Source organism: Strongylocentrotus purpuratus, unplaced genomic scaffold (assembly GCF_000002235.5).
Source record: "Strongylocentrotus purpuratus isolate Spur 01 unplaced genomic scaffold, Spur_5.0 spur5_scaffold_7, whole genome shotgun sequence".
Classification (NCBI taxonomy): Eukaryota; Metazoa; Echinodermata; class Echinoidea; order Camarodonta; family Strongylocentrotidae; genus Strongylocentrotus; species Strongylocentrotus purpuratus.
Genome location: NW_022145613.1, coordinates 28,571,058 through 28,596,631, shown reverse-complemented (window position 1 = coordinate 28,596,631; position 25,574 = coordinate 28,571,058). Strand labels below are relative to the sequence as shown.

At 38.2% G+C, this 25,574-nt stretch overlaps 1 protein-coding gene across 1 annotated transcript in view; it reads left to right on the top strand.

Annotated features, from left to right (window-relative positions):
* Positions 1–3,454: 3,454 nt before the first annotated feature.
* The window catches only part of LOC575720 (exocyst complex component 3), a 41,603-nt gene continuing 19,483 nt past the window's right edge, over positions 3,455–25,574 (top strand). The window contains exons 1-2 of the mRNA XM_030974920.1: positions 3,455–4,682; positions 15,683–15,805. Of these exons, the coding sequence (XP_030830780.1) occupies positions 4,306–4,682; positions 15,683–15,805 (500 nt within the window). The 5' untranslated portion in view covers positions 3,455–4,305. The remainder of the gene's footprint in view (positions 4,683–15,682; positions 15,806–25,574) is intronic.

Sequence of the window (25,574 nt, the reverse complement as noted above, 5' to 3'; positions counted from 1 at the left end):
TTCTACTTCCTTGTCTTGTCTACCCGGCCCTGTCTTGCCTGTTTTGTATATATGTGTCGTTTTGTCCTCCTCTACAGGTCTGTGTGTCTGTTTGTCTGTCTGCCTCAGTGTATATGCTCTGATTTGCGTACCTATCCTGTATGCCTTATGACTTTCCCTCCTACCCCCTCTCAGCGCCCCCAATATCTCTCTCTCTCTCTCTTCTCTCTCTCTCTCTCTCTCTCTCTCTCCCTATCTCTCTCCCTCTATATATATATCTCTCTCTCTCTCTCTCCTCCCCCTCTCTCTGTCTCTCTGTCTCTGTCTCTCTCTCTCTGTCTCTCTCTCTCTCTCTCTCTCTTCCCTTCCTTGCTCCATGTATCCCCCTGTGTTTTAGATTCTCTCTATAGCATGTCTAGACTGTTCCACTCTCTTACCATCTTTTCCAAGTGAGCTAGAGTGAAACAGTTAGATGAGACTAAGGAATGCAAGGAAACTGTTTTTTTTTTGTAAGTTGTTGTAAATAAGAAACTGAAACAAATTTATAATTCAAGTCATAAAACATAATGTACACAATGTAGTTCCCTTGAGATATGCCATCCTCTTCCAGTAACCAAGCCCTCAGGTAGATAAGGAATTCGAATTGGACAAATAGTAAATCTGAAGTCAGCAAAAGGTATAATTGATGTCGGGATGACGTTGAACTGACATCAACTGAAAGTGAATATCTACATATCTATTAGCTCAGGTCCGTGAGTCTACCTAGCATATAGATTTAACTTCATTTCAGTTTTGGGGCTGAAATAGAGCATGACTTTTAAAAACGATCGCAAAAACTTTCTTTGAAGAAAAAAAAATCAACGCAAGTCATTGAGGACAATGACATTAGCTTTTTTGGTCGCCTTTTGACAAACTTTGTATTCCGAAGATGATTTCTTCGGGCAATACAATAGTATATTGAAATGACCCTTTAAGCTTTATTTCTTTAAAGTCCTTTTCGATCAGATTTGTGATATATTATTATTATTGTGCATTTGAAAACGACTGGCAGTCAATACAGTAAAGTATCATCAAATTATATCAATACGATAAAAATAGAGTACCAAGAATGTTCAGTGTATAAACCAGTTTCATTATTACACTGTATAAAAGGGCGGGGGGGGGGGGGGTATTGATTTGAATTTGAGAATTCCCAAAATGATCCTTGTCGCAACCCAGGCAACAATGATCTGGGGCGTCATTGCCGCCCTGTAGTCGTTTCAAACACGTGAGGGCGTGCATACATCCAGAGGCTTGTACATGGTCAATTCAATTCAATATCTGAAGCTTTTATTAATCTTTTTTCGAATAGATTAAAGATCGATAAATGTAGGAAATCATTGGTGATATTCTCTTACATTCAGAGAGTGAGGCTATTAACTGAAGTCGAAAAGTTCAAATTCAATGTTATAGACCTGAAAGACCAGGGTTTTTCCCCAGCACCCCGGTCTACATGGGATTGAATCCTCACAACATTCGAATGACAGAGAGAGAGAGAGAGAGAGAGAGAGAGAGAGAGAGAAATATATATATATATACATTAACAAAAAGAATATATCATTTCGTTTTTGTTTGCGTTGACTTGTCGGCACCCTGCGGCGCTGAACCGTTACAACTTCCAGACATACATTTCGAAAACAATGTTGCACCGCATGATAACGGGGGAAAACCCCGAAAGACTAATCTGAAATATACACTATTTTTCACAAGGACGACGGGCAGTGTCTAAAAAGGGAAAGTTTTTCAAAAAGTTACTTTTAAAGACTGAAATACAATCATGGCCCAAGGCAGGATGTGTTCTTTTTTTGTTTATCTCGAAGGCTAGGGTATCATGCAGAGTTGCTTTCAGCAATATTTTCGTTTCTTAATATATCTGGTAGATAAAATTCCCTGAACGGACCCTACGTCGAGACGGCTTGGAAAGCTTCAAGTTATCTGGGACTCACAAACTGTCTAGGTGGCATTTGGGTTATCACTTCAAAGGCGGATTCAAGGGAGTTGTATTATGCCCCTTTATGTAACATTTCACAGATTTTCGGGCTAGTGCCACCCCCCCCCCCCAAGCAGAGGGCCTTGGATTATTTATCGTTACTTGAGTTATTTCAACATTTTGGTGGGGAAAACCCCTGATAGGAGCAAAAGCAGAGAGGATTTCACTTCAAGGACAGAGATTCAACACTATTTTTTTTTGGAAGAAAATTATATTTTCCCAGAAATTTGGGAGTATTAAAATAAGCTTGTTGCTGGGGATTTCACCAATGTCATTTCGAATCTTGTTAATTTATTGGAAGTTATTTAGATACACCCTAACCTCAAACTCATGAAACCAATAATTCTTTTTTTAAAAAGGGGTTTTTCCTTCTGGCTTAAGTTTTTATCTCGAATGTAAAGAAACATTTTAGGCGAAGGCTGTCTTGGCAAACATTTCGCATAGTTCATCGTTTAGAATGATTCGTGGTGTAAATACTTTGAATAAGATTCAGTCATACTCGAAATAATAATTCATAAGTCGAGGTCGGTGTATACGATTCTATGAATTGAACAGCGCCACCTCTGACTCAACGTTGACAGGCTCATTAGTTGTTGCTATAGGGACCACTCTTGGCCAATCAGCGGCCTCGTCAGCTTTACTTAGCGCGCAAATCCCCATGTAATCCTTCTCGCTTCCCCATGGGACTATAATCAAGGATATTATGTTAATACAAACCTACTACTACACGATCTGTAACGCTTGTATCTATGCAAACCCCTCATCACTACTGTTAGATCCAAGTAGCAAGAATCTGCCGAAAAAGGAATTACTTTGGGGGTTGTGATTTTCTTTTCCTATTTTTTTCCAGCGAAAGATAATGCTACGTGCTTGGCAAGCCTGAATACAACAATGTCAGTTCTTCATGCGGTTGAAGATATTAACATTTTATAGTTAGAGCAATAGGAATACATGGAATTTTCTTCACATCAAGGGATTTTAAAACTGTCTAAGATTTTTAGCACACTTGCTACATTTTTGAAATTCGACTTGGAAAGTTTGTTGCAAATAAATTTGTGGAAGTTCCCGGACCAGGGCGAGCCGTATTTGTGTCACGACTTTGTCTTCTAACCCGTCCTGCCCGATGAGTTTGTGGTTTGCTAATCGGCTATCAGCTGACTTCCCATCCGGGTATTGTGTACAGGATTAAATATCTTATTTTCATTTTCACAGCAGGACAACACTGTGAACTCGCAATGCCCTTGATAAAACTCAATATTAAATAACATTAAGAAATGGTAAAAGTAGTAATCGCAGCGAAATACGTAAAATAGGTGACATTATGTTATTGAAAGTGATCTCGTAAACTTGTAAGCGCAGCATTGTCTTGTTACACCAGTCGCTAGCAGTATAATAAAGTCAATTTGGATTCGCCCAATTTTTGGCTTCAATCTCTCTCTACTTTTCAGACACAATAGCCTTCAAAGCATCAAACTTTTCCCCGTATAAACCGCTGGCCTTGTCTATTATGTGTCATTCCATTGCCTCTTTTCCAAACTGAAGACAAATTGTTTTACTTGGGTGGCTCTAGTTTGTAATGGCGAAAATGGTAGGCCTACGTTTCGAACTGAATTGGTGAATTTTCACCGAGAAGTTGTGTGATTTAAAAGTTAATACTTTTGGCAAAGAGTTCAATTATTGGGTTCTAGTCTGCTACGTCATACATTGGCAGGAAACATTATCTAAACAGCCGGGCCTTCCGCTCCAAGTTGAATTCATTGGCACCCATTTTGTCCGTAAACTTTATCTTTCTACTTCTACAGAAACACAGGTGTTGCCAGCGCCCTTGCCCGAAAGTATTAAGATAATGTCTTGAGTAGAGTCAGAACACATACTTATGTACTTTCTTGGTGTTGTTTTGGATGACGTGGCTACATTAACCCCTGTTATCTGTGTTCGTTCATGCGCCGTATTAGTAAAAACAGAACCGTGTTACCTCTCTATTAGAAGCTGCGCAATTGTTGTCTGTCGCTCATTGCACACAAGTCACCAACAGTGCATAGAATCAGTACTAAATTTGCCAGTGGCACAAGCGGAATAATCACTCAAAAGCTGTAACTGTGAAAAACTTTCGACGAACCAGGAAGTCTACTCTTTGGATTAGCCTGCCCCATACGTCCGAATCAGCAATGCTTTTGCCAGAAGTTTTCAGAAGATTAAAGTGTTTGTGATCACGAATATTCCAACGACAAGTAAAACGGATTTGTTACAGGAGTTGTATATTTATCTTTTTGCCGTTGTTGAAGTCGTGATCGACCATGCCAAACTGGTGGTGTGGGCCAAAACTCCGCGTTCCAAAATGGATGGCCCCGACAATCGAAGGTGCGAGGACGTCGTTTCGTCGTCGTATGGGCACGGTAAACAGCCAGGACAGTTCGTTTCGTCGTCGGCTTCGTACACTGAGCGACAACGACTACGGGTCTCGATTTCGAGACTCGATTCGACGCGGTCGTCGAACGATGTCGCTCCGGAGTTTGAACAGGAGTAGGAGTGACTGGACGCTGAGACGGACGCAGTCGTTTAGAGATTCGATGCACTTCCGAAGACGGGATGGGAATTCAACCCGACGACGAGACACGACGCTGAGAAGAAAGCGAACCACGGCCGATATTAGGATTATTCGGCGATCATTCTGGTAGGTAACAAACCACACGGTCTGTAATATGGCTACCACAACATTATCATTAACCATCATATTGTTTACATGTCTCCAACCTAAGATTTGTTGGCTAATATGTTGTTATGTGTTCAACCTCTTTAACATGAAATATAATCTGCCACAGCGTTACTATTAATGATCATATTGCTGAAACATCTTCAACATAAAACATGTCCACAACAACGTTGCCAGTGATTTCAACGCGAGCATTATAAGATATGACTACGACAGTGTTATCATCAACATGGCCGCCACGAACATAAATACTAACATCATAAAAACACTGAGAACACACAACGGTAAAGTTATTATTAAACATTCATCTAATCTTATGATATAGGGACATCGAAATTGATATAAATATGTGTTCTCCTGTATTTGACATTTTAAATGTAAAAGTGAGTAAACAGAACGACAAGAAGAAAGACCATTTCTAGGAAGAAAAAATACCAAACAACCATTGTGATGTCAAGATTTAGTGACAAATTACGAAGAATAATGTACATCTGTATTGTCATTCAGCCCTGTAACTTCGACAGCTCATGAATATTCACAGCCCTTTAAAGGTTACCGATTGTGCGTTAGCGGCACGCGGTCACGCACGACCTCTTTTCAAATCCTTGTCATGTCTCCTCTTTTTAATATGTAGTCAACCAAAGCCCGCAGTATTGTACAAGGTTCCCTTGAAAAGACCTTTAATCTATTTTCTTTATTAGTTTTTGCTTTAATCTAATCCATATGAAATAGTACTCTATGCCCAGTGGTATAGAGCAGTAATCTCGCAACCGAGAGTTCACCGTTTCGAAATCAAGTCGATGTACTAGTGCCCATTGGTAAGGCATAATCTTCATTACCAAAATCCTTTGGGGAGGAATGAAAGCCGTCGGTCCCCTGGTTGCTTACTTACAAACAATAACATATAAATTACAATCATGATGATGATGGAATAATAACGTTGTTGTTGTTGTTTTAGTTTAAAGATAAACTCCAGTTCTGAAGAAAGAAAAAAAAAAAAATTCTCACAGAATCAAACGAAACTTACACTGAATGTTCAAGATTACAAATAAATGACATGTGCCAAACAATTTTGGAAGAAATATACTGGCTGAGTAATGAGCATAGAAAGACAAGGAAATCAAGGTAGTACTAGCCCCTACACCATGTGTGTTGTCCCATATATAGCATTTTGTGTACAGTGCTTGTTACGTTACCAAGACTCGGTCAAATTTATTCTGATTTTGATGACTCCAGAACCTTGCAGTGCACACCAATACTTACATGCTACATGATCAACTGTTTCTGATCCTTTCCACCCCTTTTCTTTCACAATGCAATCGCATTACCAGTACTAAAGTTTAGCTTTAAGTTTTATTGGCTTGTACCATTCAATCATGAATATTTACGCCTATTTGCCTTGTGTTAGTCTCTATACACTTTTGACAAATTCTAGACAATGATAACAATATCATGATTGTGGGAAAACATTAATTTTGCCTGGAGAACAGGATATCCATGAATTATCAATCATCGTAATGTAAACATGAAAATATCATGATAAAGATATTCCATCATTATCGGTGTATTATGTTCTATGTGGTTAGAGCACTCACATGACTTAGTTGTCACATACAGAGGCGAATTCAGGATTTTCCTCAAAAGAGGATATAATAATCCGAGAAAGAAAAGAAAATCAAGTAAAAGGGGCGAAGTTTTGCGTGAAGGAATTTGATTTTAAGGAAGCACGGGTACATTTTTATCCATTCCCAAATCGGCAATGATCACATAAAACTTGTCATGCTTTTTGTCATCACGTCAAATCGCATGGTAAACAACCGAGGACATTCTGTAACTCTGCCTCTAAAAAGAAGAAAGAAAAAAAAAACATTGTCGGTAAGACAAACATGTAAAGCATAAGAGACGTTTAAAAATATTGTATATCTTTGTATCTTCTGCAAGTCATGTTTGTTCTGTCTGAAGAGCCTTTTTTATTTATATGTTTATGTCTATATGAACAGCTATTTGCAGTTTGTCTGGAGATTTTTGCTTTCATTTTAAGAAAAATGAATGAATGAAGAAAATAAGTTTTTTAGTAGTTATATGACTTGAATTATGACAATGAGATTTGATGGACAGGGTTTATAAAAATCCAATAACGCTTAGAATAACCAGCGTTTGTTTTTTCTATTTTCAACGATTGTATTTACATGCATCCAGCAATACTCGCATCATTTCTAAACAATAAAGCTGAAAAACATAGAAACGCTTAGCCTATGATTAGGCTTGATATTATTCACTTTGATGTATGACGTGTAATCCCGAATTCGAACTGAAAACCTCTAAAAATATCACTAATCTATCTATCTTTGTACCCAGAAAGCCGTGTGAGAAACGAAAATAGCCGAGCCAACGTTTAACCGTAATAATCCGATACTTGATCTGAGTCTTCTATTTCCGGTTTAAATCCCCCATTGCAGCGCATTTGACTATGACTGTGTCATTGCGGTAGTCAATGTGAATGTGTTTGATTATGAGTTGCACATGAGTATATATATATATATGAAGGGAAAAGTGTATTGTATGCTGTGATGGAGTAAATATGCCCCCAAAACAGAGATATTCATGAAGTAACGTATTGATGAATCTTTTCGTGATACTTCTATATACTACTACTAATGCTACTACTACTACTACTACTACTACTACTACTACTACTACATCAACACTACTACTACTAATACTACTGCTGATGATGGTAATGATAAATTTAAAATAATGATACATGCAATAATAATATATTTTTTTAAATAAATAATAATAATAATATGAACATAATAATAATAATAACAACAATAATAATGATAATAATGATGATAACATTAAAAATGAATAATAAAAACGACATCGATACTAATATTACCTTCTAAATCAGATAACTGTTTTAAAACCAATAACCATAGGTATTATGATAAATCCTCAACCTATAACATACACTATTCAGTGAATATTGTCATTCAGTATTCTGTACTAGTAATATGCCTGGAGCACACATCAGTTGGTCACAAGCCGTCGAAAAGTTTACGAAAATCATGGACACATGGGCAATAGAGAGAAAATAAAAAATGACTCAGAGTGACAGTTGACTAAATGCGTGATCACAATTAGCCTTTATTCTGGGAAAAGTTGTTTTCTTCCCTCTACATGCATTATACTCTACTCCCCTTCTCCTCCTAATCTCTCTCTCCCCTCTCTGCATTGTGTATCTCTTGCTCGGTGTCTGTCTTTTTTTCTCTACCCCTCTTATCTACCTGACACCCCCCCCCCCTCCCCACCGAATCCATCAATCTCTTTGTACCGCTTTCCGTCACCCCGCCCCTCTATTACCCTCTATTAAATACAAAACAAATTTGTTATAAAGTATTTAACCTTAATGAACATAAACTGACTGACTTGCCTAAATTAAACAACAGCAACAACTCTCCCTCTCTCTCTCTTTCTCTCTCTCTCTCTCTCTTTCTTTCTTTCTCTCTCTCTCTCTCTCTCTCTCTACCTATATATCTTTCTTTCTCTCCTATTCCCTCAGTTGGGGTCCCGCACTTCCTTCCATTTGAGTCGGGACAAAAATACTATCGTAGCCTGGTAGCCAGACTAGACCAGAATACCAGACTAATTGAATCCTCGTAGTATCCCCTGTCTGTTTTCAATGGTCTAAATTTAGCGCATCCTTCCCCTCACACTGGCCAGCGATAGATTTGTGCTTTTAAGTTGTCAAATGTCCAAGCAAAATATCATACCCCGTGTCATTGAGGTATCATTCAATCTAAACTGTGTAAAACAATGCGATAACGATTTTAGAATATAATGGGTTCCCCATGTAGTCTATTCATGAACAATAATGCTTATGATTATATTAAACTGAATTCTAATTACCGAGCGAACACACTGTCGAAATCTAATTATATAATATTGAATTTCCACTTATCATGATAATGAATTAAATATAAGTATTAATAAATAATTTGTCTAGACTACCATAACTGATGGACATGGCTTTTCTCCATGACGTTCGTATGGTGGCCCTGAAGGGACATCGCGAATAGACTAAATCGTGAAAAATATGCGATAAAATTCACGATATCGTCAATTTTATCGCATATTTTTCACGAAGAAATTCACGAAATTGACGATATCGTGAACTTTATCGTGAACTTTTCACGATGAAATTGACGATATCGTGAATTTTATCGTGAAAAGTTCACGATATAAAGTTCACGATATCGTCAAATTTATCGTGTACTCTATCGTGTACTCTATCGTGTACTCTATCGTGTACTCTCCTGACGGGCGCTTCGTAAACAAAACCAGCCCTAGCTTGGGGAGACAGAGAGAAGGAAAAAAGGGAAAGGGAAAGAGAAGATAAAAGGAAAGAAAGAATAATAAGAAGAAAAGAGGGAAACGGGGGGGGGGCGAAGGGCTCTTGCCTCCTCCTCACTCCCCCCCCCCCCCCCTCCCCGCCAAAAAATAAATCGGAGAGAGAGAGAGAAGGGAAAGGGAAAGGGAAAGAGAAGATAAAAGGAAAGAAAGAAGAGGAAGAAGAAGAAAAGAGGAAAACGGGGGAAGGGCGAAGGACTCTTGCCCCCCCCCTCCCCCCCCCCGCCAAAAAATAAATCAGAGAGAGAGAGAGAAGGGAAAGGGAAAGGGAAAGAGAAGATAAAAGGAAAGAAAGAAGAGGAAGAAGAAGAAAAGAGGGAAACGGGGGCAAAGGGCTTTTGCCTCGTCCCCCCGCCCCCCGCCAAAAAATAAATAAGAGAGAGAGAGAGAAGGGAAAGGGAAAGGGAAAGAGAAGATAAAAGGAAAGAAAGAAGAGGAAGAAGAAGAAAAGAGGGAAACGGGGGCAAAGGGCTTTTGCCTCGTCCCCCCGCCCCCCGCCAAAAAATAAATAAGAGAGAGAGAGAAGGAAAGGGAAAGAGAAGAAAGAAAGAGAAAAACGAAAAAGAGGGAGAATAGGAAAGAAAGGAAAAGAAAGAAAAGAAAGGAGGCAAGAGCCCTTCGCCCCTATTTCCCTCTTTTCTTATTTTTTTCCTCTTCTTTCTTTCCTTTTATATTTTCTTTCCCTCTCCCTTCTCTTTCCCTTTATGGCGGGAGGGGGGAGGGGGAGGTAAGAGCCTTTCGCCCTTCCCCCGTTTCCCTCTTTCCGTCTTCTTCTTCTTTCTTTCCTTTTATATTTTCTTTCCCTTTCCCTTTCCCTTCTCTCTATCTCTCTCTCTCTCTCTCCTATTTATTTGTTGGCGCGGGAGGGGGGAGGAGGCAAGATCCCCTCTTTTCTTCTTATTCTTCTTCCTTTCCTTTTTTATTCTCTTTCCCTTTCCCTTCTCTCTCTCTCTCTCTTATTTATTTTTTGGGCGGGGGGATGCAAGAGCCCTTCGCCCCCGTTTCCCTCTTTCCTTCTTATTCCTCTTCTTTCTTTCCTTTTATATTTTCTTTCCCTTTCCCTTCTCTCTCTTATTTATTTTCGGCGGGGGGGGGGGGGAGGGAGGAGGCAAGAGCCCTTCGCCCTTCCCCTGTTTCCCTGTTATTCCTCTTCTTTCTTTCCCTTTCCCTCTCTCTCTCTCTCTCTCTCTCTTATTTATTTTTTTGGCGGGGGGGGGGGGGGGGAGGTAAGAGCCTTTCGCCCTTCCCCCGTTTCCCTCTTTCCTTCTTCCTCTTCTTTCTTTCCTTTTATATTTTCTTTCCCTTTCCCTTTCCCTTCTCTCTCTCCTTATTTATTTTTTGGCGGGGGGGGGGGAGTGAGGAGGAGGCAAGAGCCCTTCGCCCCTCCCCCCGTTTCCCTCTTTTCTTATTATTATTCTTTCTTTCCTTTTATCTTCTCTTTCCCTTTCCCTTTTTTCCTTCTCTCTGTCTCCCCCAGCTAGGGCTGGTTTTGTTTACGAAGCGCCCGTCAGGAGAGTACACGATAGAGTACACGATAGAGTACACGATAAAATTGACGATATCGTGAACTTTATATCGTGAACTTTTCACGATAAAATTCACGATATCGTCAATTTCATCGTGAAAAGTTCACGATAAAGTTCACGATATCGTCAATTTCGTGAATTTCTTCGTGAAAAATATGCGATAAAATTGACGATATCGTGAATTTTATCGCATATTTTTCACGATTTAGTCTATTCGCGATGTCCCTTCAGGGCCACCATACGTTCGTCATGATAACATAAACAATGGAATTGATAATTTCTGCTTTTTAGTATGTTTTATCCTGTCGTTTTGACTAGTTCGGCATGTTCAGTAGTCCCACTAATGGAATGTTTGACTCATAAAAACTGTATACCCAACGTATTGTTTTATGGCAAGGGGTACTGGGAATATCAGTCTCCCCCCCTCTCTCTCTCTCTCTCTCTCTCTGTATATATATGATATATATATATATCACTTTCCCATTATCTTTCTCGTACACGTTTATCTTATACTGGCAAATAATGGAAATGGCCTTTGCGTCAGATGTTGAGTGTTCGCGTGTTCAACGAAACACAGTAGGCCTAATCGGTAAATCGGATGTGCGCTTTGAATCATTGCCAGAAATACGAACTTGTGATAGTTGTTCATTAAAACATGATAATAGGGTTTATGAGTACTTTCGGAATATTTTGGATCAAGAAATTATAGGTTTGATTCCAGGAGTATGGTCTCTATGATAATTCTACATTATTGTTCAGTATATGAGTTGTATACAAAAGGTATATGCTCGATAGCTTTTCATATGTCTGTGTTCGCTCATTATCTCCTTCTTTATTTTCCTCAACCTTTTCAAACTTCATTTTTTTTTGGTACCCATCGGACTGAAACTTACATATTTAGGTCGATTGTTTTGCTTTTACTTTGGAGCAAACGAAACGAACTTTTTTTTCAAGATCTAGCGAATAGAAAGTAAAAATATAGGCATAAAATCACATGGAAATCGATGGTACCAAACGTACTTCATTATCATGAATGGAGACGAAAGAAGATGGTGTTTTAAAATAAATGAAGAAAAAGAGAGGGGAGAGAGAGAGAGAGAGAGAGAGAGGGGGGGGGGGAGATTATGAGCGCATGGGGTAATTTGTTAAAGGGGATTCAATTGAGAAAAGTGAGAAAGGTGAATGTTCGTCGATCACTGACGTCAGAGTTTTCCACAAATCACGGTTGTTTACACAATGAACATGGTCTTTCATGTTCAAATTCAACATACTACGTATATCGTTTTCTGGGTCGTGCGACGTAAATCAACGCGAGCCCAGATGATGGAATAACCATGATGACGTTTGCTCCGGTCAGACATGATACAACGTTGGGGTACCCTGGTTCGATAGGGAGAGGGGACGGGGGGGGGGGCAATCGTCATCAAAAGAAAAATGAGAGAATTGTATAAACAAATTAGATGAGCTGTCTTCTGTTAACGCATAGTTCCAAGATGTGTTTCTGTATAGTTTAGCAAACAGTAGTTTTGAAAGTGATTTTGGCGCTGACAAGAGGGGAACATCATATTCCCAGCTGAAGGGGGCGTGGCGCTTCTACCAGTGAAACTTATCACCCCATTGGCTGGGCCTTCGAGCAACACCCATTTTATTATCTATATAACAGACTGATGATGGGATCGCTTAAATTGTCAAGAAGTTGGTGGTTGGGTACACAATTCCTGATTATTTTTCTCAACATGTTTGCAACGCTCAAGCAATGCTTTCGAGGAATATCTGATACGAGTTTGAACAGGTTAGTTTTCTAGGTTTTAGGGCAATGTAGACTGTTGTGATACTCCTGATGTTTGGTGTCAAAGTATAAAATCATTCATTTTGGATATTGTCGCTTCGTGAAATGTTGGTAAATGTTTACGATTCGGATGAGACTATATAGTACAAGACGTAAACAAGTAGACCCATTCAGAAATACATTCAAATTTGTGGACGTTTCTTCTTCGAGAGCCGAGACACCATATGTTGCGGCCACTGGATTGATAGAAGGTATCGTATTTCAATATTCCGGAAGGCAATTGCATGGAAGTAGTGGTTGCTATGTCGGGCGACAAGCATCCGGCAAGCTATAGGGTCGTGTACTAGTAACCTTTCCTGGCTGCTTGGGTTTTATGGGGGTGCTTGAGATCTTTTGTTAAGGTAATGGGGTCAAAAGATGTGCAATGTGTAGAGATGTTGTTGCTAAGTCAGGGCAACATCCGGCAATGTTATTGATGATCACTACACGTCATTCTTTTTTTTATTTTCCTGCCATTACCTTCGCGATCTTTGGGGGTGTTTGTGGTCGTGTTTTAAGGTGTTTGGGGGCAGGTGTTGCGACATCTGTGGAGGTGTTGTTGCTATGTCGGGGTAATTATCCGGCAATATTTAGGATAATCAACATTACTAATTTCTTGACTCATCATGACTTAACTGTCGTGATCATTTGAGGGGGGGGGGTAGGGTCTTGGCTCGAGTTGTCATAGATGTTTATGTACGAATCTCAGCCTCTTATCCTTTCTTAAGAAATGTATAGTCTCCATGTGCGGCTGTTGAAGTATACGCTGTATTTTTGTGCGACTTATTAGGGTAAGGGTTAGGGTTATCTAACAATACATTTAATCTAGGCTCAATTCGATTTGCAACTTGCTGGAAAAGTTATACGACGCTTACTCCTGCAACAATATTATTGCTCCGCGCTTATTTCTTACACTAATCAGATTTATAAATTAAACCCTTGACCCAACTCTATACCTTACTCTAAATCTAACCCTAAACCTATGCGAAAACCCAACTGCAACTCTTTCCTAAAAGGGTTGTTCAGATACGAGCCACCGAAGAAAAAAATACCGCCGCGGTTGTTTTAGGTGTAAATGAATGCCACCTGCGCGCAACGTGTAATCGTACGTATTCACTTAGCTATGCGTTATAAGATTCAGAAATGTGAAATGTATTGCACTATCCGTCATCTTTTATAACAAAATGATGATTAAAAAAACAATTAAAACTTTTTTTTGCCGCGTCATATCTGAAGGAACCTTTACCCTTTATTTTTGACGAAATACAGCCTGGATCAATTGTCACGGCAGAAAAATCTTTGAGCATGTATAGAAAAGACCTCCTTAGCCGTGCATCACCTCAACGAAATCGAAAGAGGTCATCTTAAATTGAAAATCACTTTCATATCATCAGTTAGTACATCACTAATAATGAAAGAAGATCGTAAATAAAGATTTTGTTTAACTATATGATTTGTTTTAATTTGAATTTTTTGTTTCCGTTTCGAGATTTAACAGAATATTATGCGGTGGTATAGGCCAAACACCTGTTTAGCTGGACAGTCTTCATTGGAAGCGATACTCTGGCTAAATGGCTGTGAAGGGGGAAACCCTTTAAAATCCTCGGAGCAAATGGCTGCTTTTTGGATTATGAAATGTGTTCTTGTGTCTAGATGGTCTGCTAGACCGTGGTGACTGTCTTTCATCGTAATGATCGTCCCGCCAGATTCTTTAAAACTACTGAAATAATGTAACGTAGATTTTAAAATAATAGAAGACTAAAACGACTGTGTGTTTTGACGATTTATGACTTTTATCAGGAAAATGATTTAGTTTTGATTCATAATTCGATTCGAAAATGAGATCCTTCTGTAATTAGATATGTTCCGGTGACCAGGGGGTGTTTCACAAAGATCCTAAGTCGAACTTAACTCTAAGTTGAACTTAAATATAATATGGAAAGCCATTTGTAGCTTTAAAATAAAATATATTCAACTAAAATGTTCAAGTATTTTAGACTTTTCATAAATTACACATCAAGAACATAACATCTCCTTGATAATAGAAAATACGAATGATCATGTTCTGCCTTTTAAAATAACTTCTACAAAATATTTTCAAAGATGCTAACGGCTCTCCATAATTTTTAAGTCCAACTTAGAGATAAGTTCAACTTAGGATCTTTGTGAAACACCCCCAGAAGTGGTAGTTGTTCATTGCTTTTTAACCATCTGAGTTGTGGTTGGTCTTTTGAAACTAAATTACTGATATTCATCTGAGAATTCTTCATAAACCTCATTAACCAAAATTAAATGAATGACTTGTCGTGGCTAAAGCTGAGTTTGCAGTTGTACTTTTTCTGGATATGCGTGATTCGTAAACTCTCAATGAACTTTTGTTCTGAATTCACTAGATGTGATCTAAATATAGTATAATGATGTCATCGCACCAACGAAGAAATGTAAAAGAGATGTACAAAACAGAAGTCTCCGTAAAGTTACCGGCATCTGTTGTGAAGTTTCTTTCCTTTCTCTTCTTTTTCTTCTTCTTCTTCTTCTTGCTTCAGCTGGACAACCTAACCGAGTTTTTAAAAAAAAAGCTTTTCTTCTTTTCTGATTATTACCCCGTTATATTTTTGTGTTATTACACCAGTTTATCAGCTTTGCGGAAAATGACATTTAAAGCTTATCTGCCGTAGTTTACAGGAGGGATTAGACTGCCCTGCAAGGTCACTGGACAGGTGGTTATCTCATCAACTCAGCTCTCAGTTAACATAAGAAAAAGGGGATCATGGGGGACAAATGGTCACCGATTAGGCATTGTTTGTTACATAGAGGGCGCAAGTAGCTACAAGTAGTGCAGTGGGCCTTTAAAGGTTACTGAATTATGCGGCTTTGTGCCTCAACTTCTTCAAACCTGTCTATAGAGACCGCAATTTCGCTCCCTTGAACATTGAGTCTACTGTCTGGTATCATAAAGAGAACCTTACAGAAAGACCTTCTGCTTGTAAGGACCGTCTTTTAGCTCCACTGAGCAGTCCTTTTATATAGTTTTTACGATATTAGTTCATCAATAGTCAGCACAGAGGCATTGGGCACCAGTCACAATATCGCTGCACAAGCTTAGGTTATTTCAGGAACTACAATGAACCTATAATCGTTTTTATTCTTCGTTTTTACATTTGAGTAAATCCAATTTTTCTCTTCTTATACAGCCACACGTCAGCGTCTGAGCCTAATTTAAGCACGACTATTTCAGGCGAGGACGGCAACGCAGAGGAGACTGAACTCGACGAGATGACGAAACAAGCAGACAACCTCCGGAGGGAGTATGAACAGTAAGTAGAAGAGCACATATGAGGAATATGAGGAATATACTCCTTCGTATTATGAATAGCAGTCCTTAATGACCCTGAATTGTGAATAGCGACCCACATTTCACGTAAAGAATAGCGGTCCTTATGAATAATGGTCCTTAAGTCTTTATGAATAGTGTCCCCTTTCCGTTTTATGAATAGCGGTCCTTTAAGTATAAACGAAGTTCCACCTTATGAATAGCGGTCTTTACGTGTATACCCCCTTCCTATACCAGTTAGGTACGATAAACCATCAAACCATAAAGTTTGATCATACACCCTTGTCTACATAGCGTCTCATTTCGAATATGCTATACAGAGTGAGTCAAAAAAAAAGTTTACACCTAGAAAATTGCTAATTATTATATAAATCATCTATGAACAGTAAATTATTATACATCTTATGAAAGAGTGTTTTATCCCGAATCATTTGGTACCATTTTTTGTGTGGTATGTGTTCACGCTTGGGTGAACAGGAGGCATTGTTTGCGACAGTGCAAAAATCGACTTGCGCCAAAGTTGCCTATGTGATGTTTGAATAAAAAAATTTGGGTATTAATTCGGTCTTTGCAGATCCAAATAACACCCCTAACAAAATTAATCATGCCACACATATCAAATATCGAATATCAAATATCAAGGAACATTTGTGTGCGTATGCGTGGGTGTGTGTGACTTTGTCCTTTGCAAAAAACATATGCAATGCACTTCATTTGATACATTCAATCCATTCTCTCACTCCACTAATCCCAACATAATACATACTGAAGGCATCACTTTGACGCAAGTCGATTTTTGCACTCTCGCAAACAATGCTACCTGTTCATCCAAGCGTGAACACATACCACACAAAAATGGTACCAAATGATTTGGAATAAAACACTCTTTCATAAGATGTATAATAATTTAATGTTCATAGATTATTTTTAAAATAATTAGCAATTTTCTAGGTGTAAACTTTTTTTGACTCACACGGTATATTTGTCTTTCATGTTTAAAAATTCCTCCTAACTGCGTGTATTATGTCTTCATGTGTGAGCCTTCACACTTGAATCGACTTGTATGAAAATCTATGAAATCTATACAAGATATATGTGGGTCCTTTTGTTTTTAATTTATATTGTTTTCATACCTTTTTGACGTGAGCGAATCAAGGGAAACATATTGGATGTTATGTCAATTACTGCGATACCATGGTGGACTTTCTACCTAATGTGCTCTTATTCACGCGTTTGTTTCCCACGGTTATGCCAAAGTATCATGTGATGTATTTTGTTCATGTGATCATTATTATGATAGCGTCAATGCCATTGAATGTCACTACGTAATTGTTATATAGTTTTAATCAACAGCTATATCATGGCGTATATAACTTCACGTAAAATATTCCGGTCACACGGCTAAACCGACTTCTAGCTGACCGATAATTCCGGGTACTGTAATGTTGGATCGGTCTGTAGCTATTGGTCTGGTGTCGGTCTCATCGATGTGACAAGATTCTCAACAAATCTAATTCAAATTGACTCAGATAGATATTACAAAGCATTTAAAATTGCTTATCAGTATAGAGTGTGTATGTTTACTATAAGAAGAATTTCGGTTTGTGTTATACATGTAGATACAGATGGTTTGTGCGTATGTGTGTGTGAGGGGCTGGCCGCGGCGGTGGCGGGCTCTCTTGAATTAAAGAAGAGTGTAGCATAAACCTTCAGTAACTGATAATTGTATCCCAAAACTATATTCATGTTGCCGTGAGCTAACTTGCCAGATGTATAACGAAATGAATGAATTAAAAATGAAAAGAATGCCTCAAAAATTCAAATGTTTTCGGCCCTATCCTAAAGAAGACCCTCAATACTTAAAAATGATTGTATTTTTTAGAGAAAGGTGTTGCGTTGTGTTTAAAGAGAACCATACAACACATGGTCCAATGAACTTTTAGAAGAAAGAGTTGCACCGATTAGGATTCTTTAATTTGTAGCATCAAACGCACTTCTTTGAAACTGATAAAATAATTTCACTATCTCAACTAATACGCATGCACTTTTTGAGCGCAGACGGTCGGGGGCTTTGGAAAGAAAACGGAACATGGATTCTGTTAGGTCGGGATATAGTTGTGATCTTTACTGTGTTTTCTAACCAGAAAGTAAACAATAGCGCCATTTTTATTGCAATGTGGGAGGAAAAGGAAATTACGGTTGTTTTAATCCTAGTCAACAGATTGATGTCGATTTGGGTTATGTAAATCTCAACATTTTAACGGGATGTTTTGTTTTTATTCCGGTCGCTGAATTGCACTGCTAGTGTGGGTCAGTATGCGATTGGAGGAAAGCCATGTCTAGCCTGTATTATAGAGACCACATTGAGTTGGGTTTGAGTTTGAGTTTGAAGTTTATTATCCAAAAGGATAAATGGGACCAGAAAATAGCATTTAATGCTAATCGTGTCTAGTACCACTAACACACAAAAAGTATCACAGCAATAAATGAGAATGTAATGAATAAATATGAATAACTATTGAATACATACTTAAGCTACAAACTATTCTACATCTAGGGTAAATATGTTCTGTGCTTATATACAAAGCTTTGGTATTTTACACTAAATAAAAGATGAAGAATTATATAACATAATATTTACAAAAAGGCAAGAGCCTTGGTTCTAAGTTATAAACAACTATTCTATTAACATTTGTGATATAAGAGTTCTACGAAAGCAAGACACTGATGACATTAAGGACCTACTCTGCTTATTTCATGTATGTAAAATGTAAAACGACTATAAACGATGCAGTTCATAATGATATGCAAACAAGACGATTAAAAAATAAATGATATGCAAACAATACCATTCATGAAAAACAATATGTTGATATAGACAAAATTATTCATAAATCATAAAATGTAAGCAATAAAATTCACTATGTAAACTAGAAATAGAGCACAAAGCAATAAAATTCACTATGTAAACTAGAAATAGAGCACAAAGCAATAAAATTGTCGCCAGAGCGTATGTCCATGCATGGAGTAGCCTAGGTCCATTTGGTATGTCGAAGTTCATTGAACCCCTCACTTCAGCAAACATACAGTTCATCAAACCTTTTTTGCCGTCATGACATGATGATTAAGTTAAAGAAAGTTTAAATAAGAACATTTGTTTATCTATCGATCATCATATACCATCTATCCTGTATTCTATTGCGATTAAGTTTCATGTTAGGTTTAGGACTAGGGTTAGGTTTAGCGTTAGGTGAAGTATTGAAGTTAGGCATTTCGTTGGTGTTTGACCGCGGAGCAATTGCAACCCACTTACCCTATACAATCTTTGATGACACGCATGAACGCGCCCTACTCGATTTTCAACCAGGTCTATAGAAAGTGAAACGAGCAAAGTAACATAACTGATGATAAAACTTTTAAAAAGCACAAGGGGAGAGAAAGAAAATCAAATATAAATACAATAACGGTGTCTAGTCGTCAACTTCATGCCTTTCAAATAATGTGTTTTGTAATTGGTCTGTTCCTACACAATTCAAATGTGTGTAAAGCCTAAAATGATCACGAAATCATTTTAAAAAGAGGTTAGCTTATGGGAAGTTCCAAAGAGGAAGGAAATTTCATCTGTGGATCGAATAACCTTCAACATAACGGAGGGGGATGTGTTATTAGGATTCAGGAAGGAACCTTTGATAAATGGGGATATCATTCTTTTGTTGGCCAAAGACTTTATCACTCTTGTACTGCCGTGGTGTTGGGATCTTCTGGTGTATGTAATGAAGAAAGAAAATGAGAATAAAACCCCGATAATTTGAAGCAGAATCCGAAGGAAATGGTTAGTTCCGCAAAGTTGAAAAAAAGCACTCCGATAATTGCAAGTCAAGAAGTTTCACCAGTAATTTCTCTTTTCGATTGCGTAATGGTCATTTTGTTTTATAAAATATCTTAGTGTACTATACTTTTTGTAATAAATTAAAGAACAATATTTAGTATTATTCACTGTCTTTATCATGTGTATCAGTTCATATGCAAAGTATACGTGCATTGTCAATTGTGTTTCTCGTTGGAAAATGCAACATGCGTGTTCGTTTTCACATGTTTTGGATGACAGCAAAGAACCTCGGGTCATGATATTTAATCTCTACCCCCTTAGTCATAAATGTTAGTCATAACACACAATGTTAGAAGGCTGTTGACAGTGTTACATTGCCTTACGACTTTGCAACTGAGGACTACTTTGCAACAGTTACATGCCGAGTCCATGCAGGGCCTTGTCTATACACAAATAAAGTTTGCGATTGATCCAAAAATTGATCGCAATGCCACACAACTCAACAAGTCTGTATTGAGTACAACTACATTGATTCAGTAACATAACGAGTTGTTGATGGCATTTTCTTAGAAGGTGGCGCGATTGGTCCAGATTGATCACAAATCCTCCAATCAATCGCAAATTCTTTTTAATACTATACAGAGTTGTGGTTGATATCAAGATCTCCCAGATGTTTATCTTCTGAAGGGAGGGGGGGGGGGGGTTACGGGTCCCCCAAATCCACCGTTAAGATGGGTAATTTTATTGATGATTATGGATTGATTATTATTCATGTTCTGTCCCAAATATCATGCTTAATGATGTATTCCACGCTCAGAGAATAAAGTCGTACCCAGGTTCTATGTCTCTCGTGCTTCGTATATCATTATGTTAGTATTAAATACAATAGCAATATTTTTTGATCACGCACGGCAAAATGTGATGTCTTTGTTTCAGTAGGAAGTTGCCCTGAGCAACTTTTAAAAAGGAAGTTCCTTTGCCTTTCCTTTTATGCAGTTAATGTTCTCATGTTTCAAGCGTATAGGTATACGGTTTGACCAATGACAAGAAGAAAACATCGGGTAAAGTTCCGATATACTAACCTGATGACGGAAGTTCATCTGAAGGAGTTAGATTTCAAAAAATTCGGTTTCCTGTTGTTTCCATTCTAAATCTAGACCATCGGATTTTTACCAGTGGTAGCAGTACTTCTTGTAGGGGCTCCTAGGACTATCACCCCCGGGCAATCACCCCCCCCCCCCTCCCTGTCCCCTGGAAAATTACTTTTTGTAGGCTATCGGAAAAATGTCACACAACGACAAGTCTTCTATAAAAACATTATGGTGGTTTTGCTCTATAAACAATTGTTTATAGGCTCATGCTTCCTATACTAATGCAATTTTCTTTTTCTAAACGGGGAATATGCTAGGAGAGAGAGAGAGAGAGAGGGGGGGGGGGAGAGGGGGGAGGGAAGAAAGAAACAATGTGCACAATAATCACGATAATAGCGTGGAGACTACAGAATTCACAACTAACATGCACTTGGCACCTATGTGGGGAGGCAGACTGCAAGGTTATGCATTGTTACTTAGAAAATAAATGATCAAACGTGACGAAGGACATAAAAGATCATAGGCACTATACATCCATAATGAATTTGCAATAACTAAAACTTGGCACTCATAACAAGAGGAATATATAATTATGAATTCGTTTAGAGCTATATCAAAGAATATTCAGGGAGGATATGAAGCAATACAGTAGGGCAACGATGAAGTTAGTATTGAGGTGCTGTAATATAATTTATAAAAAAGAATTGTCACAGAACGCAACCGAATTTACACGGGATGTAAAAGGTGCATTTCTACCTTAATATTTCGATTTCAATTTATGGTATATGGTATACAGAGCATGTTTAAATCAAAGTCCCATGTTAAGTTCCTATATTTGTGTCACTTGGAGGTATTATCACATAATATGTAATATTTAGACAGTTTCCATAGGTTTGTTTACACCGTGGTCCAATTGCCCCATTTACTTTCACAAAAATGCAGCTTAATACTGGAGCCTAATTAATAACGTAATGCGTAGGCTGTGTATGAGCTTCCGGTATGGTGATAGCGACTATTGGGATAGGTAGGTAGCTAGGCACTGGCGTATCGTGGGCATCGAGGGGGGGGGGGGCACTGATTTCGCAAGGTGCATGAAATTCGAATTTACGTGGTCATCGAATAGGATGCGATGTGGGAGGCGTGTCTTATATTTTCTTCCTTGCCCTTCTCCCCTTACTCCCTGTTTCTTCGACATGCGATTGGGAAGGAGATGTGCCCCGTGGCCCATGCCAACCATAGCTACCCCGCTGTAGGTAAGCACCTAATCACGGCCAAACACGAGTTCATCACAAGGCTTGGCATTGCCAACCACATATTTCTTTTCAGATCACTCAGTTCGCATTTCCTGCCCCCGAGATCATATAGCGAGATCCTGTGATGTAATAGGATTCAACATGATAATATGGAACAGAATCATGAAAACGTGGCTCAGAAGAACGATGATGTCATCAAACCCCCTATCAATGACGTCACACTAGGGGATGACAGCGCTGCATTTTAAAGTTCAAGATTTTCTGTAGCATTTTTTTCTTCAAACATCCCAGGCCGTATGTGTTTGTAACTCAATGTTTTCGATATTTTTATTTCGCAATTTGCCAACTGATGTCTCATCTCTTGAATATCTAATTAGAGTTGGCATGTTTGGAATTATTCCTTTCCCCCTAAAGCAGATAATCACAAAGCAAGCTACGTTTAATTCATTCCATTCCAAGCATGTTGATTCGGTCCAATTCCACTTTTCAGGATGAAACTTGTGAATGTACATGCCTCCCGAGCGTTAAATCGGCCGTGTGTATAAAGTTCTAACTCGATCACGCGTCTGGCTAAAACTTTCAGAATTATAGAAGCATGTATATAAAGAGATTAAACCTTAACACATTTTAAACTTATCGAGTCATTAAGTGAAGACATAATTAGCATTCACACCTTGACATCCGGAAGCCAAATTTCACAATCTTCCCGAAGCCATGTCGGTATGAAAGGGTAACTCATCACCGGTAATTAAGGCTCTCCTCAAAAGGAAGGGGCTACCGTTAAATCTTGTCTACCTCCTTCCCTAAGCAGGCATTCCCCCAAACCAAATTCTTGCCGCATTGAAATGTGGTAGACTACTTCAACACGACGCTTATGACCAGGAACATCCAGACAAAAATGTTGAGCTCGTCCCTATATAGCCTGGAATTTTTTTTTTATTCAACTAAGAATTTTTACAAAGAACAATAGAAATGAGAGGAAAATGAAATAACTTGTGTAAAATGTAACTACTGATTGCTAAAACCATATTTTATGAATTATTATTCCAGAGTATACATGAAGACAAATTAACGAGCAGGGAGTGTAATTGCGTGAAGATTCTCAGACTTTTCAATTATTCTTTCTCTCTCTCTCTCTCTCTCTTCTCTCTCTATCTCTATCTTTCTGCTTTTAATGAGCACAACTTCCTTGCTGGAGCCACATTTAAGCAAACTAACCAAATATATGGCTTGCCCCCGATTATTATTTGTTGAAAATTAATACATTCCACCTTTATTTCGAAATGAAGATGGAATATGTCATCATATTGCTTCCTCATAGTGTATCAACATAATACTGCGTGATCAGCTGTTTACTGTTTATCAACAAACTTGGCCCGAGACAACCATTTACACCTGATATCCTTTTGAACAATCTAATTCGTTTTTGTCTGACGAACAGTGATATGAATGCAAGTTGAAAAGCCGACCTGCGAACGGCTTCTTTACTATCTTTGTCATCATTTTTATTACAATTTCATCATTGAAAATTTTGAGGTAAACATGTTGATAGGCATTGTTCTTGACTGTCGACGGTGAGTTCTTAAAAAGTTTAAAAGGTCATTTATATTCACGGAATTTATGCACGCTTTGTATTTCATTACTGGAGTATTGGAAGCCTTTAGGTATTGAAAGCGTGTAGGTATTTTGACAAGATTGTCACAATTGCCTTCTACTAGTTCGACTCTTATCAGTTACGCCCCCCTCTTTCTCGTTGCATTTATCATGCACACTCACTTCAACATACCACTAACTGAGATAATAATCTGTTTTTTTCTAATTTTATCCATATCTAATTACTAAAAATAAACTCATGAGAGTGTATTTGTTGTTCCCCTCTCTGCGATTGAACAGGAAAAAAAAACTATTTGTATACATTAATAACATGCAAAGCAACTCACTGCCATAAAGTGTTATACAGAACGAGGATTATTACTTTGACCTCAATTTCAAGATATTTCAAGATATCCTGACTGCAAGGTCAATTTTTAGGCTGATACAAATATAATTTTCTTGAGTTCCTATCCTTCATTTCTTGGCATCAAATCGTCTTATTAAGTGAAAACTTTGCTTTGGAGTTGATGTGCTTACGTTTAAAATACAGCTCTTTGGATCATTTATTTATACATGTATCTACACACGTTTTCATGACGAAGGTGCTTGATGTTGACATTAATTTAATCAATTTAGCTAAAGCGAATTATGAGCTTTAAATAAAATGAATTCATGGTCAACGCCGTCCTAACATATCTGAAGGCTGTAGGCCTAACTGCATGGTCATTTTCGTGAATATCGTCATCATTGATGATTGACAACGTTAAAAAAAAGCTTCAATTTTTTTAAAGGAATAGCGGACTGTATCTGATTGAAAAACAAATCAAAACAAAATAAAGCGAAGTCAACGTATTTATTCAATATTCATAAAGACCTATTCATTCGTTGTTATCGTCAAAAAAGTTGTGAGCTTTCGATTTTGGGGTAAATCGCGTAAAACTCAAATGGAAAAATTATACAGTCATAAATACTCCTATTGTGTCAAACTGTTCGTCAGTTGTTAATTTTGTTGATTCATGAGGTCACCTTGTAGCTTCATATAATATTTCTTAACCCCTTTGATACGTATTTATTATTGCCTCGTGTGCGTTATGGACCTATGGTAGTGGCAGGGTTAAATTTCATAAGAAGGTACAGTATCTTCTCCGATCTGTCAGCGGGACAGGGCGGGGTTGAGGGCATATCAAGTTACCGTTAAGTCCGTCGCCGGTTTCCCCGCTCCTAGTCCATTTTTAGATTTGGTTGACAACAAGAAGGACATCCGCTGCAAGGGACTTTTGTTGCATGATTTGATATAAACGTATCTATTTTTGAAATAAAAAATAATAAGAAATCTGGATATACATAATATCGTTTCAATACGAAATACCGTCTTTACAGATATTGTTATTAATATCATTATGTGCACCATCTCCATTTCCTGGGGAGTAGTCCAACATAATTATGGTCACCGTAAGGGCATATGGCCATTACTATCGCAATGGCTACCATTGTTCCAGGTTCCCATTTCTCTGCTGGGTATGGAGTGGCATATGCAGATTAATGCCTTGTCAAATGACATTAGTTCCGCGTAAAAGAAGAAATAAATATCAAAGATAAAGTTTTGATGACGTTTATAATTTTACTTCAGTAGCTTTTAGTAGTGAATATCCGTGAAACCATTTTCATTCTGTAACGAAAAATAATTGTTCCCTCTTTTTCTTTTTTCCTCTCTCTCTCTTTCCTTCCATCCGCCCTCCCCCTTTCTCTCCCTCCCTCCCTCCCCCTCTCTCTCTCTCTCCCTCCCTCCCCCTCTCTCTCTCTCTCTTTTACCCTCTCTCTCTCTGTCCCTCTCACCCTCTCTCTCTGTGTCTCTCTCTCATTTCCTCTGTCTTTCTCCCCTTTTCTCTGTCTTTCTCCACTCCCTCTCTATTTTTCCGTCTCCCCCCTCCAATCCTCATCTGATTTCTCTGTCTCTTCTCCACCCCTCTCTTTCTTTCTCTCTCT